Source organism: Scylla paramamosain, chromosome 31, assembly GCF_035594125.1.
Source record: "Scylla paramamosain isolate STU-SP2022 chromosome 31, ASM3559412v1, whole genome shotgun sequence".
NCBI classification, from domain to species: domain Eukaryota; kingdom Metazoa; phylum Arthropoda; class Malacostraca; order Decapoda; family Portunidae; genus Scylla; species Scylla paramamosain.
The window spans coordinates 351,508-365,000 of NC_087181.1; the positions used below are offsets into that span (position 1 = coordinate 351,508).

At 38.6% G+C, this 13,493-nt stretch overlaps 1 protein-coding gene across 6 annotated transcripts in view; it reads left to right on the forward strand.

Annotated features, from left to right (window-relative positions):
• Positions 1–4,359: 4,359 nt before the first annotated feature.
• The window catches only part of LOC135116360 (nipped-B-like protein), a 53,883-nt gene continuing 44,749 nt past the window's right edge, over positions 4,360–13,493 (forward strand). For 4 of the 6 annotated variants that reach the window (XM_064033731.1, XM_064033732.1, XM_064033734.1 and 1 more), the window contains exon 1: positions 4,360–4,627. In XM_064033731.1, the coding sequence (XP_063889801.1) occupies positions 4,375–4,627 (253 nt within the window). In that variant the 5' untranslated portion in view covers positions 4,360–4,374. The remainder of the gene's footprint in view (positions 4,628–13,493) is intronic. The other 2 variants (XM_064033736.1, XM_064033737.1) reach the window with 1 other exon arrangement.

Genomic DNA, 13,493 nt, shown 5'->3' on the forward strand with positions numbered 1-13,493 from the left:
ATCGCAAGATGATAAATATGTGAAAACTCTCGATCATCAAAATACGTGAAACTAGACCAAGTAAAAGATCATATCAGTGATTACAAGCTAGCTTTCCCTCCCTGCATCGAGGGGCGAGATGCCATGAAAGGGTTGAGGTGTAGCTCGCGGTCTCTGCATCAAATGAATACCCTAGCATCATGAAGCATATTTTATAAAGCTGATCATATTCATAAATCAGAGCATAATCTAAATAATAAGACTGACAGTGAGTTATGTTGACGTGTATGGCGTGCTATCTGACATGCGCACCAGGCAGGAGTGGTGTGTCGGTTCACGCTTTCCAATGTCATGACGCAAGTGGCACAGGCGACCTTCACTCCACTCCCTGCCCTCCCTACTGCAACAGTGCCTTCACAAGAGGAACAATTAAGGCAACAGGCTGTAATACAGACCCAGCAGTGTATTGTTTAGCTTCACTACAGGAACGTTGTGCATTTTCGCATTGATATTGCGTCTGTTTAATCTAGAGGAAGACCTAGGATAAGGTGGAAAGATTGTATTAAAGAAGACATAAGAGACAAAAAAAAAAAAAAAAAAAAAAAAAGCGAAAGAATGACTCACCATGGAAACAACTGAAAAAAAAAAAAAAGTTTATTAAAAGCAGTGACCCAGAACAGAGAAGTGTTTCATCTTGCAGTCAATGAAGAAGTGAATGAATGATAAGAGCTTTATCTTCAGGGATGCGCCGCCGTTTAGTAAAATGTTGGTGTTGAATGTATAAGTACTTTATGTTAATTGTCATTACCCAGACATAAGAGCCAAAAGGAACTTGACTTTTATCGTCACATCACGAAAGGTACTGTCTGTGCGAAGCTGAGAACATTTGAAGAATCTCTCAGTGAGGGTACAAGCTAACAAAGACAACACGCGAATATTGAAAGAAAACAACATAAGGAAACAGATAGAGAAAAATCAGATGATCAAAGTAGCGTAATAACTGTAAAGCAGAAATTAACAAATTGCATGAACTGAAGTGAAATAAAGAAGGCACTAAAAAGGAATAAGTAGGGACAAACAAGATGGAGGTAATCACACGTCTTATCCTGACAAAGTAGATTAATTACACACCACACAAACATACAACACTTTTAGATTCTTGCATTCTTGTTTTGTACCGAGACCTTGAGAAAGCACCACGCGAGTAGATATTGATTCTAAGATTAGAGGCAACAAAGACTTGAATAGAAAACTGTGAGCTGACAAGTTCATTGCTTTTAGGATACAAGGTGGTTACAAAAGTGAGGATATAATATGACCGATACAGCACTTGATCCAAATTAACCAAGCGAGGAAGCAGAGGAATCCAAGAGCAACTATTTAACAAGTGACAACGTATACAGGATGAACTAAACCGTTACGAATGGTTTGTACAGATCACCAAATTCTTCTGGTTTGTAGTATTTCCTCACGTGACAAAAAGACGCAATGGTCACACTTTGGTACAGTCACGCTGCTCTACGCATTCCTGCTTCTTGCAGACACGTGGCTGATTTTTATTTATTTTTGTTTATTTCTTACGCACACAGCTTCAATAAGGAAGTTGGGATGGTACGGCCATATCCTGGGGAGAAAAGAGGACCACGTTGGAAGGAAAACAATGTAAAATGGAAGCACATGGGAGGAGAAAGAGAGGAAGACCGAAAAAGAGGTGGATAGATTGCGTGAAGGAGGATGCAAGACAGAAAAGGATAGACGAAACAGATGCAGGAGAACCACATGGAAAAGGCTCATTTGAAACAAGAACCCCTTAAAGGAACGAAACACAAGTTAGGGGAAGAAGACACACACACACCTTCATTTAACAAACATCCTCCTGAGGTATTTGGTGCTGGAACCGATTTGTCAGCTTGGACAGTCACGCTACTCTACACATTGCTGGTTTTTACAGACATCTTTTTTTTTTTTGTACCTTTTTAGTTTATTTCCTACACACGCAACTTGATTTGACATATCTCTGGTGCCACCTTTGTTGTGTGTAGGTCGGTCGAGTTAGATTTAAGTTCGCTTGTGTCAGGATAAGTTAGAATAGGAGGTAAAAGATAGATATATTTTTATGTTTTAACTAAAGCCTGTAAGAGTGTGTATTCCGTAGCTATTCTTTGTAATCAGAGAATAAGATAATGTGTAAAGGCAATTTGGTCTCAGAGGTAAAACTTAGACTTTTTTTTATATATATACTTAATTAAATTCCATACTTACTTCATTAAAATGTTCATCCTTTGTCAACATTTAGAGCAGTGTAAGGATTTGTTTGCATGGACACGTTAAAGATATGAGAGGGAATAGGAGATTGATTGTGTTTTCCCTAAGCTACATAACTATTTAAATACCTGTTGTATAACCATAACTATATACAAAAACTTGCGTATAATCATAGGAAAAAAATATTTAGCAGTGAAAGAATTACTGATTAAGCTGGACATATGAGTGTCTTCTGTGAGTGTTCTTGGTTATGAGAGAATGTTCCGTAATTTGAAACAGTTTGGTCTCATAAGGATTAGTATTTTCAAAGGCCACACAAATAATTAGTCTCCTCATAAATGTTTCATCCGCTGATGGTGTAGAATGGGTGTTTAATTATCACCGGAAAGTTTAAAACATCCCACCAATTTCCACTACATCCAGTTAAAAGTTGCCGAGATGAGGTGGGGAAAAATTTCACAGTAAGGCTCAGAAAATAAGAAAGTGATTTAGTTTTATTACGTTGACAGCTTCCGATTAAGAGAGAAATGGATAGGAAATGCCTCAAACTTTCCTTCTGGGTTACGGTTCAAAATATGCTGAAATACGTCTGTCATGATATTTTAGAGGTCGAGAAGAGGCGGAAAGTAAAATACAGAAAATAACGAACAGGATTATTAATTTACGTTAACAGCTTGTAATTGGAATAAGAATGCAAAGAAAATATCTTAAATTTTCTTTTCAAGTTGTGTTATGATTAAAAGTTTGCTGAAATACGACTATGTAATGTTATTTTAAAGATCCAGATAAGGCGAGGAAAGTTTAAGAGAAAGGCGGAGAAAATAACAATAGATTGAATTTTATAACGTTAACAGCTTGCAATTAAGAGAAAAATGGATAGGAAATGTCTTAAACATTCTTTTTAGGTTGTTTTAACATAAAAAAAATAATAAAATGGCTTAAATACGACTGAATAATGTTAATTTAAAGGTTCAAGATAAGACGGAGGAATTAACAAATAAGCTTATTTTTTATTACGCTAACAGCCTGCCATTAGAAGAAAAAATGTATATGAAATATCTTAAGTTTTCTTTTTTAGTTATGTCAAGATTAAAAAGTATACTGAAATACGACTGTGTACTATTATTTTAGAGGTCGAAATAAGGCGGGGAGTAAGAAACAAATAATAACAAATATGTTTAATTTTATTGCATTAACAGCTTCCGATTTAGAGAATAAAGTAGAGGAAATGCCTGAAGCTTTCTTTTCTTGGCTATATTACGTTGAAAATGTACTTAAATATAACCGTATAGTGTTAATTTGGAGGGATATGGGCGGCAATCCTATTTTATTTTAGTCCCTCTTCAAAAGTTAAGGAGAATGGTTTTCATACAGCATTTTCTTTGTACCAAATACATTACAGCAAATTTCACTAAGAACACACTTCGATACGGCCTGCCACCTATCTAATTAACTGAAGGGCATAAAAATCTAACGCCTTGCTGAAGGAGTTGACTTAAAATTCTATACAACGCATAAAAATCGCGAAAATAAAGACGGGTCTGTTGGGCGGCTGGGTGACCTGCAGTATTTACACCGTGTATTGTTACGCTTTTCCTCATCCATGGCTCGTAACAGGCGTGAATTATGACACAGCGACGTGATAAAGTTAAAATAAGCGACATGTGTGCTGAGTTAAAGGGCCGAGAGGTGGAAGGCTGATAAAGAGAGTAAGGAAGGGAAGAATCTGTGTTAACCGGAGACTTTTTGTGTTTTAGCTTTTAATATTAGTAATTTAGAGGGAATTATGTTGATAAAGTTATAATGGCTATTGTATTTCATGATTTAATGGGTAAGTAGGGAAAATATGAGTGTTTTAAATATGGAGAGGATGAGAGAAATTAGATATTTAGGTATATTTTTCAAATTAAGACTGTCAGCGTGGATGAAATATAATAAAACATCATTAATAAGTAAAAAAAACAACGCAAGACGACTAAAATTTGAGGGATAAAAGGAAAAATATGGGTGTTTTAGGAGAGAAGGTGGGAGGGACTAGATAGCAATTTTTCCTCGATTAAAGATTACAAGACAAATACCATACAGCATAACGTTAATAGAGAGTTAAAGTGCGTGGCTGGTGACCTGTTAATGGGCGTTTTAAGGGAGGCAGTGAGTGTGGGGGCGTGCGGCACTAGTTGTTGGCGCGGAGGAGTCCATTGGGTCAGTGTGTGGTGCGGCCCTGAGGTGTCCGTGGCGCGTCTTGTTGTGAGAGTTGGAAATACGTCATTTTTACCCTCTGTAGCGCCTCTCCCTTGGTGTGAGTGGAGTGAGCGTGGCTACAATGTTGTGGAGCAGAGTGCTGGTGCCGCCATAACACTTCCGGTGCAGCAGGACTCGGCAGGTGAGAGCGATTTGCACTCTCACTCCAACTCTCCCTCTCACTCTCTCCACTCGCCTTATTTTACCCGCGCCGTCAGGAGTGAGAGCACGGGGGAGTGTGAGAGTGTTGCCAGGGCGCGGGGAGAGTGCGTGGCGTGGCTGGGGCGTGTGAGAGTCATGGTAGAGGCTGGGAGAGTGAAAAGTTTAAAAGGAGTGAGAGGCGAAGACGGCCATTGTACAAAGCTCAACTAAATGTACTAAAAATCCGTCTGCCGCCTTTTTTGCCCCTTCTCTGTGGGCGTGTGGCGGTGTGCGGGCGCGCGGGCGTGGCTGTGGTGAGTGTGGTGTGGTGCAGTGCGGTGGCTGTGGTGAATGTGGCGGGGGGAGTTAAAAAGAGGCATAAAGATGAAGTGTGGTGTGGTTGAGGAGTGGCGGGACAGAGGGCGCCGCGGTGCCTCAGACCTGCCAGGAAAATGGAGTCATTGACCACTCTCGGCGCCCCGTCCCTCCTGGCGGCAATAAATGGGCGAATTGGGCGCCTTTTTATCCATACACCTATTATGATTGGTGTAAATGGGCGGTGGTGTGTGCAGGAGTCGTGTTGCTTAGTTTAGGTGTTGTGGGTGGTGATGGTGGTGGCGGTCAGCTGTTTAGATATGGATAGATTGGTGACCTTATTCTGTCCACTGTTATTATTTGGTGCTTGGTGTTGTGGTGGTGTTGCGGGATGTATTTATTTATTTTTTTTTCTGGCTGGTAGATTATTGTGTTCTTCAAATGCATGTTATAACGTATCGGAAGGAAGAAAAATACGCTTTACCGCTTCCTCTCTGCAATTAATTGGGGAAATATGCATTTTTTTTTTTCCTGGGCCTATTATGATTGGTGGACATGAGTGGTGGTGTGCAGGAGCGGTGTTGCTGGGCGTAGTAGTGGTGGTGGTGTCAGCTGTTTGGATATGGCTAGCTTGGTGACCTTACTGCCCTCTGTTGTCATTTGGTGCTGATGATGATAATGATGTCTATAATATTTTACTATTTATTAATTATTTTTTTTTGGCTGGTAAATTGTCAGATGTTTTTAAATGCATGTTGGCCTCTCTGCAAGTAATGGGTTAAATTGGGCTCCTTTTTACCCATACACTTTAGTATTACTGTAAATGGGTAATGCTTTGTGCAGGAGAGGTGTTGCTTGGATTGGTGGTGGTGGTGGTGGTCAGGTGTTTAGATATGGGTAGCTTGATAACCTTACTCTGTCCACTGTTATTTGGTGGTGGTGGTGGTGGTGGTGGTGATGACATGCTGATAAATTGCTGAGTTTATTTAAATATGGCTTTCTTATGTTCCTGTGTCCTAAATTACATGTTGAAATGTATGCAGCTTAAGACGTAATGGCTTCTTTCCATCTCTCTGCAATAGATGAGGCAGTAGGTGAAATGATAAAAGATATAGCTCTTGTTTACTTGGTGAGTCAGCTCAGCAGATTAGGTGCCGTGTGGTGTGTGGTGGTGTGGTTAGGATTTTTGGGTGTGGTGTACCTAGTGTCTGGTGGTAAGCAGCTGAATGGTGTGTGGTGGTGTGGTGAAGGGTCAGGTGTGGTGTGGTGAACTTAGTATCTTTGGGTGTGGTGTGCCTGGTGGTGAGTGGCCTAGTTGTGTGTGCATGTGTGGTGAAGAGTTAGGTGTGGTGTGCATTATCTGTGTGACCTGACGGAGTGAATGATTTGAAAATATTAATATAAGAGTAAGAGGCAGAATACAGTTATACATTACACAGTGTTTTGGACAGTATTGTATCCCATTGGAGTTTTATACTTAAGTTATGATATTCACCCTCCCATACACCGGACACACCTGTGTGTCAAAATGTCATCATGGGAATCTGCACCGACGCACAAGTATGTCAAAAATCCTATTTAAGTTCATTGAAAATATAGCTTCTGGTGTGTGTGTGTGTGTGTGTGTGTGTTTTTGTCAAAGATGAGCACAAGTTTCACAAAAGTAATGAAATGGCAACACTGATGCCGCCCATAACAGGCCAACTGTTGGATAGTTTGTCAGTTTCAGCCAGTGACTCAGGCTGTCTGTCTGTAATGCGAGATGAATGCTGATTTCAGTTTACCTTTATTTTCTTGAGATCTAATTGACATATCTCAATGACAATAGCACCGTTGCAGAGCTCACAAAAAGGTGGTTTGTGATGTGTGGCATGTATAATTCTCTTAGAAAAAGTTTTGAGCTGCAAGGTCATGTTTTTTTTTTTTTACTTACATTTTAGGAAAAAGTGAGTGAAATTACTTTTTAAGCAAATTTTTCATGTGACCATCATAAAGATAATTTCCTTGTGACTCTAGTGATATATAATACGTGCCTACTTATGAGTCTCGGAAAAAAATTGCTTCTAAATCAAAGTTGTGAGACACATGGAGAGGCCACTGATGCCTGCCAACAGAAGGGGTATTGGACAGAAAACTTGTGAAACTTACTGGTGTGTGAGAATTCATGTTAATTTCACACCACAATATTAAAGGGAGAACAAAACCATAATACATCAAAAGTGTTTCAAACAGTATTTCATTCCATTGGAGTTGTTTATTCAGAGTTGCATCAGTTTATAGGGAGTGTCAAGAATATTCCCAGGTAGTTAGGTAGTGTGAGTGATAATCCAATATTTTATTTATTCATTAATCTATTATTATTTTTGTATTAATCCACTATTTATTTGTTTATTCTTTGATCTATTATTATTATTTTAGCGTTAATCTAGCATTTATTTGTACGTTCTTTGATCTATTGTTATTTTAGCATTTATCTAGTATTTATTTATTTACTCGTTGATCTTTTATACATTTTGTACGTAGTGGGTCTCGGAATGCAACAGGTCACCTCATTCCTTCATTCACAAAAGCAGTAAGTTATGGACAGACATGACACTGAAGAACATGTAAATATGGGGCTACTTTTACCTATCCGTCAGCACAGGCAGGCAAATATGTGCACTGTTTGTATGTACGCACTGCCTACACTTGATGTGGGACTTGATTTATGGTGTGTGTGTGTATGTGTGTTTGTTTGCCTGTGTTGTGGTAAAGATATCTACTCATTCTTCATTCACAGTCCTGCCTTGTTGTACTTGTTTGTCTAACATTTAAAAGCCTTGAGCAGATGTGTTGTTAGGGCGACAGTAAGGTGAATCTGCAGACGAGTGGTTGTGATGGGCAGTGTTGAGGGTGGCAGTGATACCTATACTGTGGAAACAAGTAATAGATATTGTTTACCCAGTCACTTATTATTTTATATTTATTTATTTTGTTTATGTAAGAGTAAATCTGGCCAAGGGCAACAAAATGACAGAGAGAGAGAGAGAGAGAGAGAGAGGGGCCTAGTGAAGATGCTAGTCCCAGAAGATAAATTTTTGAAAAGAATAGCTAAAATTATGAGAAGTGCATTGAAACTTCCCACTTGTAAGAATTTGTATGCTATCAGAAACACAGAATCAGGCAGCATTCCAGAGTTTACCACAGTCTAAAGTTATGAGAAGTGCATTGAAACTTCCCACTTGTAAGGATTTGTATGCTGTCAGAAACATAGAATCAGGCAGCGTTCCGGAGTTCACCATGGCATATATGACTTGACACATTGCACTGTAGTGTGAGCTGACAGTCATATAGATGCAGATGTGTAAATAATTCATTACTGTAAACTTTTTGAAGTGTTAATCCTTTTTCATTGTTTTCATATTGATTTTTTTGGAAAAGGCCAAGATTTATTAAACACTTCTGCTTCTTGATTTGACAGCTCTCAACAGACACCAGTGGAAGTTGCCAGGGTTTTCAAGGTTATCTGTGTGACTTTACTGACAGCTTGAGGTGTGGTCTGCATTATGAAAGAGAAATGCCTGAGAAAATTTGACTTTCAGTTATCGTTAGAAAAAAAAAATAATAATGATAATTATGAGAATCCTGAAAAGATTAAGAATGCTGCCCTGAGTTGATAAGATTGGAAATATCAGGTTTAAAAAATATTGGAATTGACATGTACATTGCACCAAGAGGAGGGGGGGAGGGAGGAGGAGGAGGCAAGGGCATGGCCTCTCGATTACCTTAACCTGCAAGGAAGTGTAGATAGGTTTGGTGAAAAGAAATAATAATAGTGACAGTAGTGATGTATGAAATAGTGCAGGTTTGGTTTAGTGAAATGGTTAAACAGTGACAGTAATGACACATAGGATTGGTGAAAAGAAATGACGATAAATAGTGACTTCATTGACTCACTAGATTGGCTTCCCCTAAAGGCAAACCTCTTGTATTTGTTGATTTTCTAGTGACAATTCTCTTTTGGGTTTGGTATCTTCAGTGGACAGTATTTTTATTGTGACTTATTTATTCACTTTAGTTTTAATATTTTTTCATTGCCTTTGGCTCAAACCCACTTTACATTACAAATAAATGCACAAATTAATAAATAAATTAATTGGTGTAGGGATGAAAGGGCACAGGTAGCACATGGGTTGGGTGTGAGGCAGCCTGTAGTAACAAGCTTGCCTGGCCCAACAAAATAAAGGAAATGTGTACTGCTAATATAGTGTGGCCAAAATTCAGCCCACACATTCAAGTGACTTGGTGAAATATCCGTCACGTCACTGCTGTTCTCGGATGTGTTGCTGTCCGAGCCACAATAACTCTTGGGGCACTGTAGTTGGAGTTAGAGAGGTTTTTGTAGATTAGCAAGGAATATTCATCACTTGTGGTTCTCTCAGGTCTTCTCTTTCTCCTGCAGTGTATAGGTTTGTCTCAGCATTCTCTTCCCCACTCACTCCTCATCTCCAGTTTTTTGCAAGTGTATGGGTGTTTAACAAGGAATATTCATCACTTGTGGCTCTCAGGTGTTCTCTTCTTGTTTGGTATAGGGTCATTTCCAGCATCCTCCTCTCCCACGCATTCATCTCCTGACACGCCCTTTCATACTTAGTAACTAGATGTGAATAAGTGTTGTGAATGATGGTAGTTGTAGCAGTAACTGTAGATGTGAATAAGTGTTGTGGGTGGTGCTGGCTCTGTTCCTGGCTCTGTTCCTGGCTGTGGGTAAACAAAACATTAATTCTTGATGTTTATCTGTTGCAGCTATCAGTATGAAGTGATAGGAGTTATGCAGATACACTAACACCAAAACAAAAGAACATTCAGCTTGTTTAATTTATGATTTATTTATTTATTTATTTATTTAGAGAGAGATTCAGTTCTTTGTAGGGGGAAAAATGTGTTAACAGTATTAAAGGTATATTTTTAATAGAAGACCAGTGTGTGTGTGTGTGTGTGAGAGAGAGAGAGAGAGAGAGAGAGAGAGAGAGAGAGAGAGAGAGAGAGAGAGAGAGAGAGAGAGAGAGAGAGAGAGAGTTTAAAGCTGTGAACATCAAAGGGAAAGCCTACCGTCCTGCCTGACAAAAACAATGGTGTGTATGTGTGTGTGTGTGTGTGTGTGTGTGTGGCAATGTGCTGACAATATCCTCTTTGTCTCGAAATGATGCATTCAAACTGATATATATTTCTGAGCGATCCATTTAAAATCTTGGTCAGCATCAGCAGCAGAGATATACTGAGCTGCTATGTGTGTGAGTGAGGCTGAGGCAGAATTGTCATGTGCTAATAGTTTGTCTCTCTATAGTATCCAACATGTGATCCTATGACAAGAGAGACCCTCCATTTATTCTTGTGTTATTAGTCTTGTCTTTATATTTTTGTGGTCATTTAAATTTATCTGTCTACTGCTCTTCACTTCTGGCATGTTTTAATCTTATTTTTTCCGAACCCCCCTTAAGATAATGAACCTCTGTCTGCATTTATTCCTTTTATCTGAACCTTTAATTTTCTAAGCATTGTTGTCAAATTTTTACACTGAATCACTCCTGTCCTTGCATTCTCTCCTTGCTTTATTTAATTCTTTCATTTTCCCTAACCTTGCTTTCTTTTTTTTTTATACCCCAAGCACTCGTGGCTTTGTATTTGCTCCTATGCTCAAATTCTCATTTCCTAACATATTCTCTCAGTTTTATATTTGTGCATTCCTGTCTTTGCATTCACTCCATCCATGCTGTAGATCTTTCATATTCCTAACATATTGTCTGTGTTAGGTTAGAGTAGGTTAGGTTAGATTAGATTAGGTTAAGTATGTATTCTGGTCTGCATTCTTTCCTTGTGTGCTGTAAAAATAAGCTGATTCTCTCCTCTTCCTAAGCTATTGTCTCAAATTTTCATAGCCAATTACTGTTCATGTATTAACTCCATAGTTGCTTGAATCCTCTTGATTTCTGTAAGCATTTCTGCCTCAAAATTTATACTGAAGCTTTCCTGTTCTTGTATTCACACCTTGCTTGTTCTAATCCTCTCCTCCTGATCTGTTCTCAAAGTCGTATACTTCAGCATCTCCATCCTTGCTGTGTACCTACTTGCTTGAATCCTCTGCTCTGTTCTCTCTACTCTACTCTCTTGAATCCTCCATAATCTCTTTCTATCCTCTTCCAAACCTTTATTCCCCAAAATTTCATAACATTGCCAAGAAACAGTAAACTCTTGTCGTTTCACTGTAAGTTATCTTAATCACAGCACACTGCACTAATGGTGAATAGGTACTTTATTTTCACTACACTCTGCTACACTCATTTATCAGGTGTTGTCTCCTGCCTGTCTGCCTGCCTGCCTGCTCACCACACCTGTGTACCTCGTCAGGTGTGGTGTTAAGTACCTTGCCTGCAGCACCTCTACACAGCTGTCTTTGTGGCATGTGTGTGGCGTGTGGTGGGTGGCTAACACCTGCTCTGCTTGGCTTACCTGTCTGTGCTTTGATTCGTTAGGGAGTGGCTATAATCTTGTTATTTTGTGTTTTCTTTTTGTGAGATAATTAGCAAAACTTTTATTTACTTGTTTCTTTTATTTATTTGTTTGTTGGTTTTTTGTTTTGAATGTTTTTGTTTTTGTTTTTGGGTCTTCCTTGCACAGAGAGAGAGAGAGAGAGAGAGAGAGAGAGAGAGAGAGAGAGAGAGAGAGAGAGAGAGAGAGAGAGAGAGAGCAGCAATGAACTAAGACAGTATATATAGCAGCAGTGTGAATCAGGCTATCTTACTTTCTTTCCTTCTTATTCTCTCTTTATAGGCTTCCTGGTTTTCTCTTTCATTAATTCTTTCTATATTTTTATTTATTTATTTTTCTTTCTTTCTTTCTTTCTTTTTCTTTCTTTCTTTCTTTATTTCTTTATTTATTTGTTTATTTTTGAGAGAGAGAGGGTATTGTAAAACACACACACACACACACACACACACACACACACACACACACACACACACACACACACACACACAGGGAAGACCCACTGTGTTTGTTGCCAGTGTATCATTATTAACCCTTTGAAATATGTTCATTTATTTGTTTTGTTCAATTTTATTCAATTATTTATTTATTTATTTATTTATTTATTTATTTATTTATTTATGTATGTTCACTTTTTAAACTGGTTATTCAACCTTTTTAATATATATTTTTTGTTCACTTTTCCATTTATTTATTTGTATTTATTCATTCATTCATTCATTCATTCATTCATTCATTCATTTATTTATTAGATTGTTTTTTAAAGGTCTTTGTTAGTTTATTATTAATGTGAAAGTAGAAAGCAACAAAATATTCTGCTGTACACTTTGAAAAATACTTATTACTGATGTATTTACTTCATATATTTACCTGTGTGTGTGTGTGTGTGTGTGTGTGTGTGTGTGTGTGTGTGTGTGTGTGTGTGTGTGTGTCTGTGTGTGTGTGTGTTTATCCCTCTCAGCCTTTACAAGACACGTGTAGCTTACTGTTTACTTTGTTTTATATTCCACACACACACACACACACACACACACACACACACACACACACACACACACACACACACACACACACACACAGGGAAAGAGTACATCAACAGAAGAAAGGAATAGATAAATATAAATACAGACAGGTCTTCTTTCACCTCCTCCTCCTCCTCTTCTTCTTCTTGTTCTTCTTCTTCTTGTTCTTCTTCTTGTTCTTGTTCTTCTTCTTCTTCTTCTTCTTCTTCTTCTTCTTCTTCTTCTTCTTCTTCTTCTTCTTCTTCTTCTTCTTCTTCTTCTCCTCCTCCTCCTCCTCCTAAGCTTTAATGTTTAATTTGAAGGATTTTTTTTTGTGGCGATCTTAATTAGCTGTTTTCAATCCTCTCCTCTCCCATTCTCTTCTCTTCTCTTCTCTTCTCTTCCCTTCCCTTTTCTCTCCTCTCCTCTCTTCTTCTCTTCTGTTCTCTTCCCTTTTCTCTCCTCTCCTCTCCTCTCCTCTCCTCTCCTCTCCTCTCCTCTCTTCCCTTCCCTTCCCTTCTCTTCTCTTTTCTCTTCTCTTCTCTTCTCTCTTCTCTTCTCTTCTCTTCTCTTCTCTTCTCTTCTCTTCTCTTTTCTCTTCTCTCCCCTCCTCTCCCTCCTCTCCTCTCCTCTCCTCTCCTCTCCTCTCCTCTCCTCTCCTTACATCATCACAATTTTAGCCCAGCCAGGTGATAGTGAAAGAACGCGAACATAACAAGGAGCCATTCTGGTAAAATAGCAGAGATGGACCCTTGATAAATAAATAGGTGTTAGGTGCATATTTGTAACTAACCCTTTGACTGAGTGACGCTTTTGTTGTTGTTGTTGTTGTTGTTGTTGTCTTCCCTATTTGTTTTGTCATTCTTAATTCTTATTTTGTTTTGTATTGGAATATGTTTAAACGACGATGGCGTAAGAGAGAGAGAGAGAGAGAGAGAGAGAGAGAGAGAGAGAGAGAGAGAGAGAGAGAGAGAGTGTGTTATCCAGCCGTCCTCTGAAATCAATAGAATAAAAAAAAGCAGTGGG